Source organism: Acinonyx jubatus, chromosome B4 (assembly GCF_027475565.1).
Source record: "Acinonyx jubatus isolate Ajub_Pintada_27869175 chromosome B4, VMU_Ajub_asm_v1.0, whole genome shotgun sequence".
Lineage (NCBI taxonomy): Eukaryota > Metazoa > Chordata > Mammalia > Carnivora > Felidae > Acinonyx > Acinonyx jubatus.
In genome coordinates this window covers 73,269,869-73,283,000 of record NC_069387.1, presented here as the reverse complement: position 1 = coordinate 73,283,000, position 13,132 = coordinate 73,269,869, and the positions used below count along the sequence as shown (strand labels likewise).

Genomic DNA, 13,132 nt, shown 5'->3' with positions numbered 1-13,132 from the left:
ATCCTACTAAAGAATGAATGGGTCAACCAGGCAATTAAAGAAGAAATTTAAAAAATATATGTAAACAAATTAAAATGAAAACACAACAGTCCAAACCCTTTGGGATGCAGCAAAGGTAGTCCTGAGAGGAAAATACATTGCAATCCAGGCCTATCTCAAGAAACAAGAAAAATCCCAAATACAAAATCTAACAGCACACCTAAAGGAACTAGAAGCAGAACGACAAAGAAACCCCAAACCCAGCAGAAGAAGAGAAATAATAAAGATCAGAGCAGAAATAAGCAATACAGAATCCAAAAAAAAAAAAAAAAAAAAAAACCAAAAAAAAAAAACAGTACAGCAGATCAAAGAAACTAAGAGTTGGTTTTTTGAAGAAATAAACAAAATCGATAACCCCAGCCAGACTTCCCAAAAAGAGAGAGGACCCAAATAGATAAAATCACAAATGAAAATGGATTTATCACAACCAATCCCTCAGAAATACAAGCAATTATCAGGGAATACTATGAAAAACTATACCCCAACAAACTGGACAACCTGGAAGAAATGGACAAATTCCTAGACACCCACACATTACCAAAACTCAAATGGGAAGAAATAGAAAATTTGAACAGACCCATGAAGAAACTGAATCAGTTATTACAAATCTCCCAACAAATAAGAGTCCTGGGCCAGATGGCTTCCCAGGGGAATTCTACCAGACATTTAAAGCAGAGTTAAACCTATCCTTCTCAAGCTGTTCCAAAAAACAGAAACAGAAGGAAAACTTCCAGACTCATTCTATGAAGCCAGCATTACCTTGATTCCCAAACCAGACAGACACCCCGCAAAAAAGGGGAACTAGAGGCCAATATCCCTGATGAACATGGATGCAAAAATTCTCAACAAGATACTAGCAAATTGAATTCAACAGCATATAAAAAGAATTATTCACCATGTTCAAGTGGGATTCATGCCTGGGCTGCAGGGCTGGTTCAGTACCCACAAATCAATCAATGTGATACATCACATTAATAAAAGAAAGGATAAGAACCATATGATCCTGTCAATAGATGCAAAAAAAGCATTTGACAGAATACAGCATTCTTTCTTAATAAAAACCCTCAAGAAAGTCGGGATAGAAGGAACATATTTAAACATCATAAAAGCCATATATGAAAAGTCCACAGCTAATATTATCCTCAATGGGGAAAAACTGAGAGCTTCCCCCCTGAGATTGAGAACACACAGAGATGTCCATTCGCACCACTGTTAACACAGTGTTGGAAGTCCTAGCATCAGCCATCAGACAACAAAATGAAATAAAAAGCATCAAAACTGGCAATGAAGAAGTCAAACTTTCACTTTTTGCAGACGACATGATACTCTACATGGAAAACCTGAAAAGACTCCACCAAAAGACTCCGAGAACTGATACATGAATTCAGCAAAGTTGCAGGGTACAAAATCAATGTATAGAAATCAGTTGTATTTCTATACACCAATACTGAAGCAACAGAAAGAGAAATAAAGAAACTGATCCCATTTACAACTGCACCAAGAACCATAAAATACTTAGGAATAAACCAAACCAAAGATGTAAAAGATCTGTAAGCTGAAAACTATAGAAAACTTATGAAGTAAACTGAAGAAGACACAAAAAAATGGGAAAACATTGCATGCTCGTGGATTGGAAGAATATTGTTAAAATGTCAATACTACCCAAATCAATCTACACATTCAATGCAATTTCAATCAAAATTGCACTGACATTCTTCCCAAAGTTAAAACAAACAATCCTAAAATTTGCATGGAACCACAGAAGACCCCGAATAGACAAAGTAATATTGAAGAAGAAAACCAAAGCAGAGGCATCACAATCCCAGACTTTGGCCTCTAGTACAAAGCTGTAATCATCAAGACCATATGGTATTGGCACAAAAACAGACACAAAGACCAATGGAATAGAGAACCCCGAATTGGACCCACAAATGTATGGCCAACTAATCTTTGACAAAGAGTATCCACTGGAAAAAAGACAGTCTCTAGCAAATGGTGCTGGGAGAACTAGACAGCAACATGCTAATGAATGAAACTAGACCACTTTCTTACACCATACACAAAAATAAACTCAAAATGGATGAAAAACCTAAATATGAGACAGGAAACCATCAAAACCTTAGAGGAGAAAGCAGGCAACAACCTCTTTGACCTCAGCCGCAGTAATTTCTTGCTAGACACATCTCCAAAGGCAAGGGAATTAAAAGCAAAAATGAACTATTGGGACCTAATCAAGATAAAAAGCTTCTGCACTGTAAAGGAAACAATCAATAAAACTAAAAGGCAACCGACAGAATGAGAAAAGATATTTGCAAATGACATATCAGATAAGGGTTAGTATCCAAAATCTACAAAGAACTTACCAAACTCAACACCAGAAAAGCCAGTAATCCAGTAAAGAAATGGGCAGAAGACATGAATAGACACTTTTCCAAAGAAGGCATCCAGATGGCCAACAGACACATGAAAAGATGCTCAACGTCACTATCAAGGAAATACAAATCAAAACCACACTGCATATCACCTCACACTGTCAGAGTGGCTAAAATGAACAACTCAGGCAACAACAGCTGCTGGCAAAGATGTGGAGAAATGGGAACCCTCTCACACTGTTGGTGGGAATGCAAACTGGTGCAGCCGCTCTGGAAAAAAGCATGGAGGTTCCTTAAAAAATAGAACTACCTTATGACCCAGCAATAGTGCTACTAGGAATTTATCCAAAGGATACAAGAGGACTGATTCATAGGGGCACATGTACCCCAATGTTTATAGCAGTGCTTTCAACAATAGCCAAATTATGGAAAGAGCCTAAATGTCTATCAACTGGTGAATGGATAAAGAAGATGTGGTTTATATATACCATGAAATACTACTTGGCAATGAGAAAGAATGAAATCATGGCATTTGCAGCAATGTGGATGCAACGGGAAGGTATAATGCTAAGTGAAATAAGTCAGTCAGAGAAAGACAGATATCGTATGTTTTCACTCATATTTGGCTCTTGAGAAACTTAACAGAAGACCAAGGAGGAAGGGAAAGGGGGAAAATAGTTACAAACAGAGAGGGATGGAGGCAAACCATAAGAGACTCTTAAATACAGAGAACAAATTGAGGGTTGATGGGGGGTGGAGGAGAGGGGAAAGTGAGTGATGTGCATTGAGGAAGGCACTTGTTGGGATGAGCACTGGGTGTTGTATGTAAGCGATGAACCACGGGGATCTACCCCAAAAACCAAGAGCACACTTTACACACTGTATGTTAGCCAATTTGACAATAAACTAAAAAAAAGTTTTATAAAGAAAAAATCCTCTGCAAAATAGGGCTAGAGGGAACATACCTCAGCATAATAAAGGGCTTATATGCAAATCCCACAGCCAACATCATACTCAGTGGTGAAAAACTGAGAGCTCTTCCCCTAAGATCATAAATAAGAGAAGGATGTCCACTCTCGTCACTTTCATTCGACAGTAGTAGTGGAAGTCCTGGCCATAGCAATTAGACAACATAAAGAAATAAAAGGCATCCAAATTGGCAAGGAAGAAGTAAAATTCTCACTATTTGCAGATGACATGATGCTATATATAGAAAACCTTAAAGATTCCACTGAAAAACTATAAGAACTGGTAAATGAATTCAGGGAAATCACAGGACACAAAATCAATGTGCAGAAATCTGTTGCGGTTCCATACACTAATAATGAAGTAGCAAAAAGTGAAATTAAGAAAACAATCCCATTTACAACTGCACCGAAAAAATAAATATCTAGCAATAAACTTAACCAAAGATGTGAAATACCTGTATTCTGAAAAGTATAAAACACTGATGAAAGAAATTGAAGATGATACAAAAATAGAGAAAGATATTCCGTGCTCACGGAAAGGAAGCATAAATATTGTTAAAATGTCTGTACTACCCATGAAATCACTACTGCGTTATATGCTAACTAACATGGATGTAAATTAAAAATATACATATACCTATACATATATTTAAAAAACCTCTGTACTACCCAAAGCAATCTATAGATTTAATGCAATCTCCATCAAAATACCAACACCATCTTTCACAGAGATAGAACAAACAATCCTAAAATTTGTACGGAACCGCCAAAGACCCTGAATAGCCAAAGTAATCCTGAAAAAGAAAAACAAAACTGGAGGCATCACAATTTCAGATTTCAACTTATATGATCAAGCTTGTAATCATCAAACCAGTATGGTACTAGCCCAAAAACAGACACAAAGATCAATGGAAGAGAATAGAAAACCCAGAAATAAACTCACAATTATATGGCAAATTAATCTTTGACAAACGGGGAAGGAACATACAATGGGGAAAAGACAGTCTCTTCAACAAATGGTTTTGGGAAAACTGCACAGCCACATGCAAAAGAATGAAAACTGGACCACTTTCTTATACCATACACAAAAATAAACTCAAAATGGATTAAAGACCTAAATGTGAGACCTGAAACCATAATAATCCTTGAAGAGAGCACAGGCAGTAATTTCTCTGACATTGGTCATAACAACATTTTTCTAGAGAGGTCTCCTGAGGCAAGACAAACAAAAGCAAAAATAAACTATTGGGACTAAACAAAAATAAAAAGCTTCTACACAGTGAAGGAAACAATCAACAAAACTAAAATACAACTTACTGAATGGAAGAAGATATTTGCAAATGACATATCCAATAAAGGGTTAGTGTCCAAAATAAAGAGCAGATACAACTCAACACCCAAGAAACAAATAATCCAATTAAAAAATGGGCAGAAGACATGAACAGACATTTCCCCCAAGACGACATACAGACGGCCAACAGACACATGGAAAGATGCTCAACATCACTCATCATCATAGAAATGCAAATCAAAATTACAATGAGACATCACCTCACACCTGTGAGAATGGCTAAAATCAAAAAGAGAAAAAACAACAAGTGTCGGTGAGAATACAGAGAAAAAGGAACCCTCTTGCACTACTGGTGGGAACATAAACCATGGCAGCCACAGTGGAAGACAATATGAACGTTCCTCAAAAATTAAAAATAGAATTACCATACGATCCAGTAAACTCATGAGTGAATACTTATCGCCAAAATACAAAAACAGTAATTCGAAGGGAAATATGCACCCCTAGGTTTACTGCAGCATTATTTATAAAAGCCAAATTATGGAAGCAGCCCAAGTGTCCATCAACTCATCAACAGATGAAGTGGTGTGTGTGTGTGTGTGTGTGTGTACACACACACACACACACACACACACACACAAAACGGGAGTATTAGCCGTGAAAAAAATGCAATCTTGCCATTTGCACCGATGTGTCTAGAGCTAGAGTGTATTAGGTTAAGCAAAATAAGTCAGAGAAAGACAATACCATATGACTTCACTCATATGCGAAGCTGAAGAAAAATAAATGAACAAAGAAAAAGAGACAAACCAAAAAGTGACTCTTAACTATAGAGAACAAACTGATGGTTGCCAGGGGGAAGTGGGTGGGGGATGGATGTCATAGGTGAGAAGGGTTAAGAGCACACTTAGGGTAAGCACTGAGTAAATGCACAGAATTACTGAATCACTATACTGTTCACTTACAACTAATATAACACTGTATGTTAACTACGCTGAGATTAAAATAAAACAAAGAATCTTACTTGTAAAGTCAAGAATAAGAACTACTTTGCTCTGAGGAAGTATGTGGGACCCTTTAGATTCATTCAGAGTTTTTATAAATAGGATGAGTCTTTAATTTCATAATTTTTTTAAGTAAGCTCTACACCCAACATGGGGCTTGAACTCACCACCCCGACCCAAATCAAGAGTCGCATGCTCTACTGGCTGAGCCAGCCAGGGCCCCCACAAATAGGCAGAGTCTTTTAAGTAATTTAGTTCACACCTGGGGCTAGAGTTCCTAGAGCAGCAGATCCAGAGATCTTGGGGATCCTGCTTTGGGGAAACTAAGGTTGCGGAATAGACAGTGGAGGCAAACTGTGGCCTATATGGGGCCTGGCAAATATCAAAAGCTTGTGGTAGACGAACTTCTGCTATGGTTCTGAACAAAATGCATCAGAAAATGCAATCCTTTGCATACAGCAGGTGCTCAATAAACATTTTCCTGGCATGAGTAAATGAACAAATGGAGATTTCAACCAGGTGACACGGTGAAAGTAGTGTGAGAGCAAGAAAGGTCCCAACATAGGCCACACCAGAACCTGCAGAGAAATGATCTCTAGTGAAGCCCCGTGTCCAAGAAACATACTCTCCAAATCTCAACGCGCTAGGAAAACCACAGTGATAGCGAGGACACCCAAGCCAACCGCTTGCCCTTTCTATTCTGGTGTTGCTGACCGCAAATTGTATGCATTGAATCAGTAACTGACGGAGAGCATGATTAAACCACGCAGAACACCCCACAGTGTAGCTTGGGATGCTAGGATATAAGTAGGTAGGAGAATTCATAGCATTATGCAGTCGGACCTGTTTAAAAAATTTAAGTGCTCTCACTTGAAGATCATACCTGAATTCTAAGGTAATATGTAGAAGAAATGCTGTGGAGGTACACGGCCACAAAATGGGACTCCAAACTGAAGTACTAATGAGTAACATGAAAAGAGGTGCTAGAGACTAGTTGGAAAATGGTAAAACTAAAGAGAAAATGTGTAATTGTGAACCTCTTCATTTGTTCAGGGCACGTTCTGTTTAGGATAGTGTTCTCAGAAAAGGGGATTTGCTCCGGCACAAGTGGTGGTGTTCCCTCATCGACACACAGTACAGACCATTAAAGGATCCAGTAGAACACTGTAACTCGGCTTTCAACCCTGAGCTTTGCGTTACTCCATCATGGTCAACAGCAGCCAAAGAATCATAAAATTTAACCTTAGTTTGAAGACTCTGAGTGCAAAAATCATTAAACAAATATAATCAACCTACAGGAATGGGGACAAAAGCTAATACTGACTCCCTGCCACCACCTGTTGCTCTGTTAGGGTTTCCGAGGCCACCAGTGAAGGAGCTAGAGTCCACCTCCGCCGAATCCTGAAACCTAACTACTCAAGTTACCCGACTAGATTCCCTGCCATCGTGGGGCTGTATGTAGCCCATTCTTTGGACGCCAAGAGGGTGGACAAAACTTTCAGCTTCAAACCAGGTCCTCTTAATCAGTACTACAGTCAACTGGTGGGGGACGTTATTCCTCCTTAGGGAAAGCAGCTGCTCACTCCTCAGGCATCTGCCCTACCTCTAGCAACCTCCAGGGGGCACTAAGTGGTCTGTTCTCCAAGAGCAGTAGGGCAGCCTGTCACCACAGGGGGGCGCCAGATGGGGAGGAGCCAGGCTGCTGTGGCAGGAGGCTGCTTTCTTTCAGTGATGGGAGCTCAAGGGGACAGTACAGTGGGGACTCCTTTTCCTCCCCCCTCCCCCATCCTGTGCTGACCCACTTAGCAGGCAACTATTCTACAGTCCCCCAGAGGTGGCTCCTAAGACATCCAGGCAATCAGAGGAAACGTAGGTGAATCAAAAAAGCAGGGTTTATTTTTCTACCAAATCCCCAATCCATGTTCCAGCCAATGGATGAAGGGTAAAGCAAGCCTCACATAGACTCTTGCTAAAAACAATTGAGCTTTCTACAGGAAAAAAAGGTTTTTTAAGTTCCTAGGCATTTGTGAACAGATGAAAAAATTTCCCATATTAAAGGGTCTGTGCTTCCTTATGTATTCAAATGTTCCCACCCTCTGCCTCTTCTGTGCAGACGAGTAGGACAGTCCTGCAGCTGCACTAACAGTCCAATCTCCACGTCACTCTGTGCATTGATAACCTAGAAGCACGGTATGATTTCTATTTGTAATGCCCCAAGAACAGCCGAAAAGATCAGGATTCAATTCTCCAAACTTTCCGAGTGCCTACTATTTGCTGGGCACAGGGTAGGCACCGCGCAGTGAGTCTGCTGGTTCTGAGAAACACAGATGGCGCTACCAAGAGGAGCTCTCCCCACCAAGCGGCAGGAGGGTGTTTGCTGGCGATCAAGAGAACCAATTTCTCCTCTCTTTCTACCACCTGCGACATGGTATGAAACTCAGGCCCTGGGAACAGGTGCTGTGTCTCTTCTGGCAGGTGCTGCCATGGAAGAACCAAGAGCAGTTTCTAAACAGCTGTGGAATTTGCTCCACAGTCCACATAGTGATGTGTCTCCAAGGAGCTCTGTGTCATGTGGCCAATGTATGAAATCTTCACTGAAGTTCTAGGGGGAGGGGAAAAAAAAACAAGAAGAGTAAGTTCTGTTTTTGAGATGAAGAAAAGTTGCCCAAATAATTTCTAGCAAGCTCAAGCAACAATATCCATGGGTCCCAGATGCATATCTTCACGATTACATAACCAGGAGGCCAGAGGATCTTTCTACATTCACAGAAAGCCTATGGCATGAAGAAGTGGTTCTAAATAAGTGGTTCTCAACCCAGGACAATTTTACCCTATAGGAAACTTTCCACAATGTCTGAAGACATTCCGGGGTATTACAACTGAGGGGCGGGGAGGTGGTGACTTACTAGCGTTTAGCGGGTAGAGGCTAGGGATGCTGTTAAACAACTTGCAATGCACCAGACAGCCCCCCACAACAAAGAACTGTTAACGGTGTCCAAAATGTCCCAATATCCAAAATGTCAACGGTACCAAGGCTGAGAAGCTCTGCTCTAGACCCTCCTATTTCAAATGTCTAGAAGATGCTTGTCATCCGCAAATTGAACAGTCAGGGTTCTAGGACCAACTCTATTTATAGAAAATAAGACCCATGACATATGGTAATTTGTGTGGACAGAAAGTAAGTCTGGTCAAATGCCCAGTACTTACCACGCCTTGAGAAGTTCTTCTGTTCTTTACTAGTCTCACTTGGATTCTAAAGGGATCACAGAACCAGACCCTACTTCATGGAGAAAACTTTATGTCTACCTGATCACTGTGAATCTGGTGATTTGTGAAGGGAATTGGACACTGCATCTAGAGAACACCCAAGGGTCCACTGTATTTGTGCCTGTAAGACATCATGTGTCCCCTCTTTGGTTAGGTGCCTTTGCTTTGTGGGTCACACAGCATCTCCCGAGCAAAGGTGGTGAGGTCACACAGCTTGATGGTCCAGGTGCAGACGCAAAGGCCACGGGGACAGGGAGAAGAGCAACGTACCGCATGAAGATCACTATGTTGTGCACCACGATACCGGGTAATGTGCAGAAGAAGCTACCAAACAGCAAATACGAAAACAGTTAGATTGGTTTGAAGAAAAAAAAAAAAATTAGCAGAAGAGCGCTGAGTGACACGGTCAGCCCTGCTTGGGGCTCCTCTGCTCCCCCACCCTTCTGACCTAAGTGCTTCCAGGGCTCACTAGCTCTGAGTCCCCACAGAGTCCACACATCCTCCCACGTCATGATACTTGCTTTTTCAAACCCACCATATAAATGCCGGAGCCTGTAAATGTTTCTAGTGGCTTAATGATCTTAGAAATCCCAGCACTTCGGTCGAAGGCCAACAACACATCCTCCACACAAACCCCAAGATGGCCAAAGCTTAGGGAACCTACAGGCCAAAGGCTGGGACTTAAGGTAGGACCAGCCCCAATCAACTGAGTACATTCTGAATCCCTTCCATCCAGCAGAGAGCACAGATATAGACAATGCTGTCCTTACTACACATAGGAAAACGGTCCTCCCATCTCAGCCTTCGCAGTAAAATTCACCTGAAAATAAGACACCAGAGTCAGTCTGTGGCCCAGGCAGGCTCGACACAGAACAGCACTGTTACCAGCAATCCATAGACTTGAGAGCATTCATCCATCACATACAAAATACTTCCCCGAGATTGTCCCTGACACAGACCATGACCCTCTAACAACGCCTGCAACCTCTTCCCTTGTGAGAGGCCAACAGACTTCAGACTATAAGACTGCCTCTTCTCGATTTGTAGCGAACTGCCTGCTGTTAGAAATTCTTTTGTTCTCCTAACACTCAAATGCCAGCTGATTTTTTTTCCTATTTCTCATAATTACAGAGCACATCAAATTTTCCTCATCAACCAGTCGCTGCCAGTGGAAATGAGAAGATGGAAAGCAAAGTCCTGAGGCTACAGCACCCCACGGCCCCTACTATTTCCTGAAGCCTGTGAAGCAAGGGTCCTAAAAGAACAGCATACCAGTTGCTCGCTCCGAGGTGGAATGAGGGAGACGTTAGTGGTCACATATGTGCCAACCACTGTGTTCATGTACTGAACCTGGCTGGACAGGCTGGTCACTGCCACAGAGTAGAAATTGGAATTCCTGATTTTCAGGGTGGCCTGCATCAGGGTGAGGGAGGAAACAAGTATGAGTGTCTTGGGTCCGAGACTTGTAGGTGCACAATCTGGGAAGCAAGGCGCTAAGTCTTACCGTGATGGCGAGGATTACAAGGGAGTCCTGCTTATTAAAGGTGACTTTCACCACTTTGATGCCGTCATCATCGACAAGGACTGAATGTGGAAACAGGAAGAAAACCACCAAACCAGATGCCAGGAGACAGAGCAGGACAGACAGGAGGACGTACTGCTTACTGCAAATGACACAGCACATGATTGGCCCGGGCAGTCAGATATCAAGGTCCAATTAGTCAAGATTAAATGCAAAACCAGGGATGAAGGGAAAAGGAAAGTACAAAGAGCCAGGAACAACAAACCAGGCAAGAATGAGTGCAGTGGGAGAAGCCTTTAAAAACTCATTTGAGGGGCGCCTGGGTGGCGTAGTCGGTTGGGCGTCCGACTTCAGCCAGGTCACGATCTCGCGGTCCGTGAGTTTGAGCCCTGCGTCGGGCTCTGGGCTGATGGCTCGGAGCCTGGAGCCTGTTTCCGATTCTGTGTCTCCCTCTCTCTCTGCCCCTCCCCCGTTCATGCTCTGTCTCTCTCTGTCCCAAAAATAAATAAACATTGAAAAAAAAATTAAAAAAAAAAACTCATTTGAATGCCATCCATCATCTGGAAACAGAAGCTGAAGGGAGGAGCTCGGAGGACAGAAACAGTTCCTCACCTCCCAGGATACCCCTGTTCTCCAATGCCTTTCACTTGGCCCTCAGAATGTTTCTAGCAGTGGTCCTTCCCCAGATTGTGACGGGGCAGAGATATCTTGCTCGAGCAGATAGTATTAAAGGAAATGGGGAATTTACAAGAACAGATAAAATTTTTCAAAAAGTAGCTGGCACTCATACATATATGGGACTAGGGACAGAAGGACAGAAGTAGGTATTAATAGGAGAGACACGTGACTCACGTTCTCTGAGGGCGCAATCTCTGATCACTGTGTGGGATCAAAGCCACCAACTCGTTTACTTGTTCTAGGAAAGAACCAAACAATTATTTTGGTAAAATAAATCCCATGTGCTCGTGATACTCTCCTTTACGTCACAAACGAACCTGTCACAACAGAGGTTTGCCTGGAATTACACATTTCTATACTAGTTCCGCATTTTGGGTCTAAGGAACAAGAAACCAGTAAATCCACAGACTGTGCCACAAATTACAAAACATCTATTGATCCTACCAGGGCAGTGACATGGAGGTTGAGACATCTAGATCTTGTTCTAGTTTCACCGCATGGCCTTGAGCTGCCGAATGGCCCTGGGGAAGTCATTTCCTCTCTAGGCTGCTGTCTCCTCATGTGTCACATGAAGGCTTTGGAGTAGATGGTTTCTAAGGTTCTTACCAGCTGTAAACATCCGTGACTCTCCATCTAAATTGCGAAGACCTTCTGAGGACCAATTTACTGACAGATGATCCTGCACTTAATCAAGGCTCCCCTCCTGAGCATGTGTTTTTCTCTCCCCACTTGAAATACTTTCCAGACCTTAGGCCGTTAATGATTTACTATCTACTTCCTTGAAAAGACGCTTCCAAGATGGCTCCCCTGAAAAGCTGTGCCAGGCCTCACAAGTGAGAGCAATAAAGAAACGTGCCTGTCAACAAATCCCACAACGTAGAGCCAACTGCATGTTCCAAACCAAGGACACAAAGAACAAAAGAGTGGAAGTCAAGAGAGGCTTTCAGATATAAGGAGACCAACAGAAGTTGTGCAACCTACCCAAATTTATCAAATTGGCTTCTGTTCAGGGCACTATGACTATGGCACCACCAGAAGAGAAGCTCTGTCTGGGCGGCAGAAGCAGCCCTATGGGTACCTTGGGAATCCTTCCCCCGATTGCCAAAGATGCTCACCTGTTGGAATGTAGCCTGTCCCCTGGCACGTGAGACAGGTGATGCTATCTCGACCTGTGAACTCCACATATGGGAACTGAGCAATGGCTTCTTCCTGCTCCCTTTCGGCCAGCAAATCCTCCCTGTCTTCTTTCTTTCGCTTGCAGTAAGAGGGGCGAGCAGAGGTGGAATGCTGGGACCCCATGGCCCGGATGTGCCACTTGTATCATGTCCTGAGACGCAAAGAGGCAAGTGAGCGCATGTTAGTGGCCACGCTGAGCCCGGAGAGAAGGAACTGCCTCTTTCTGTCAGAAAGTGAAAACACACACAAAAAAGAGACCAAATTGCCGTCCTGGGATTTCAAACACCTGCACGATTTCTACCAGGATCGTCATTTTGTAGCAATCTTCCTCAACCGCTGCCACCCGCCCCATAAAGCCAGAGAAACAAGAGCTCCCTCCACCAACCTGCCCAGCTCCTCACTGCCTGTGGACTCGGGGCACCCCAGCTCCAACCTGGTCCCAGCCTCACCCCTTCCTGCCCGCTATTCGCAAACTCTGCACTCTCCTCGAGAAAACCTTCCCGGACAAACAACAGGCACCAAATCAGTAACAGGCCTTAGAGATCCCCATCCCCCTCCACTCCCAGCCCCGGGAGGCGGGCTCAGGTCACGCCCCCCGGCTGAATGACGCTGCGAGCCCACCAGGGTCGCCCAGACGGGAGCGAACGCCGGCGTCCCCGGACCTGCAGCGCGCCGACTCCCGGCAGCTCCTCTCTGGGCCGCACCCACCGCCACCTGCCCGCTCCAGCGGGTTTACCTGCCTCTTCGGTCCTCCGTCCTGCCAGCACTCGCCGCGCACGCGCCGAAGGGCAAGCCGCGTGGGGGGGGGGGGGGGG

At 43.4% G+C, this 13,132-nt stretch overlaps 1 protein-coding gene across 7 annotated transcripts; it reads right to left on the bottom strand.

Moving 5' to 3' along the window:
* Positions 1-7,548: 7,548 nt before the first annotated feature.
* On the bottom strand, positions 7,549-13,126 carry TMEM106C (transmembrane protein 106C). Of its 7 annotated transcripts, none has more exons than XM_027035986.2 (8): positions 13,054-13,126; positions 12,257-12,468; positions 11,316-11,379; positions 10,446-10,605; positions 10,214-10,354; positions 9,712-9,761; positions 9,212-9,265; positions 7,549-8,276 (listed from the first exon to the last, which is right to left on the bottom strand). In XM_027035986.2, the coding sequence occupies exons 2-8, from the start codon at positions 12,438-12,440 to the stop codon at positions 8,180-8,182; spliced, it is 750 nt and encodes a 249-aa protein (XP_026891787.1). In that variant the 5' UTR covers positions 12,441-12,468; positions 13,054-13,126; the 3' UTR covers positions 7,549-8,179. The 7 variants fall into 7 exon arrangements, with proteins under 7 accessions (XP_026891787.1, XP_026891788.1, XP_014921307.1 ...); XM_027035987.2 differs by having other exon boundaries at positions 12,257-12,540; positions 13,054-13,106; XM_015065821.3 differs by having other exon boundaries at positions 12,980-13,102.
* Positions 13,127-13,132: the final 6 nt, after the last annotated feature.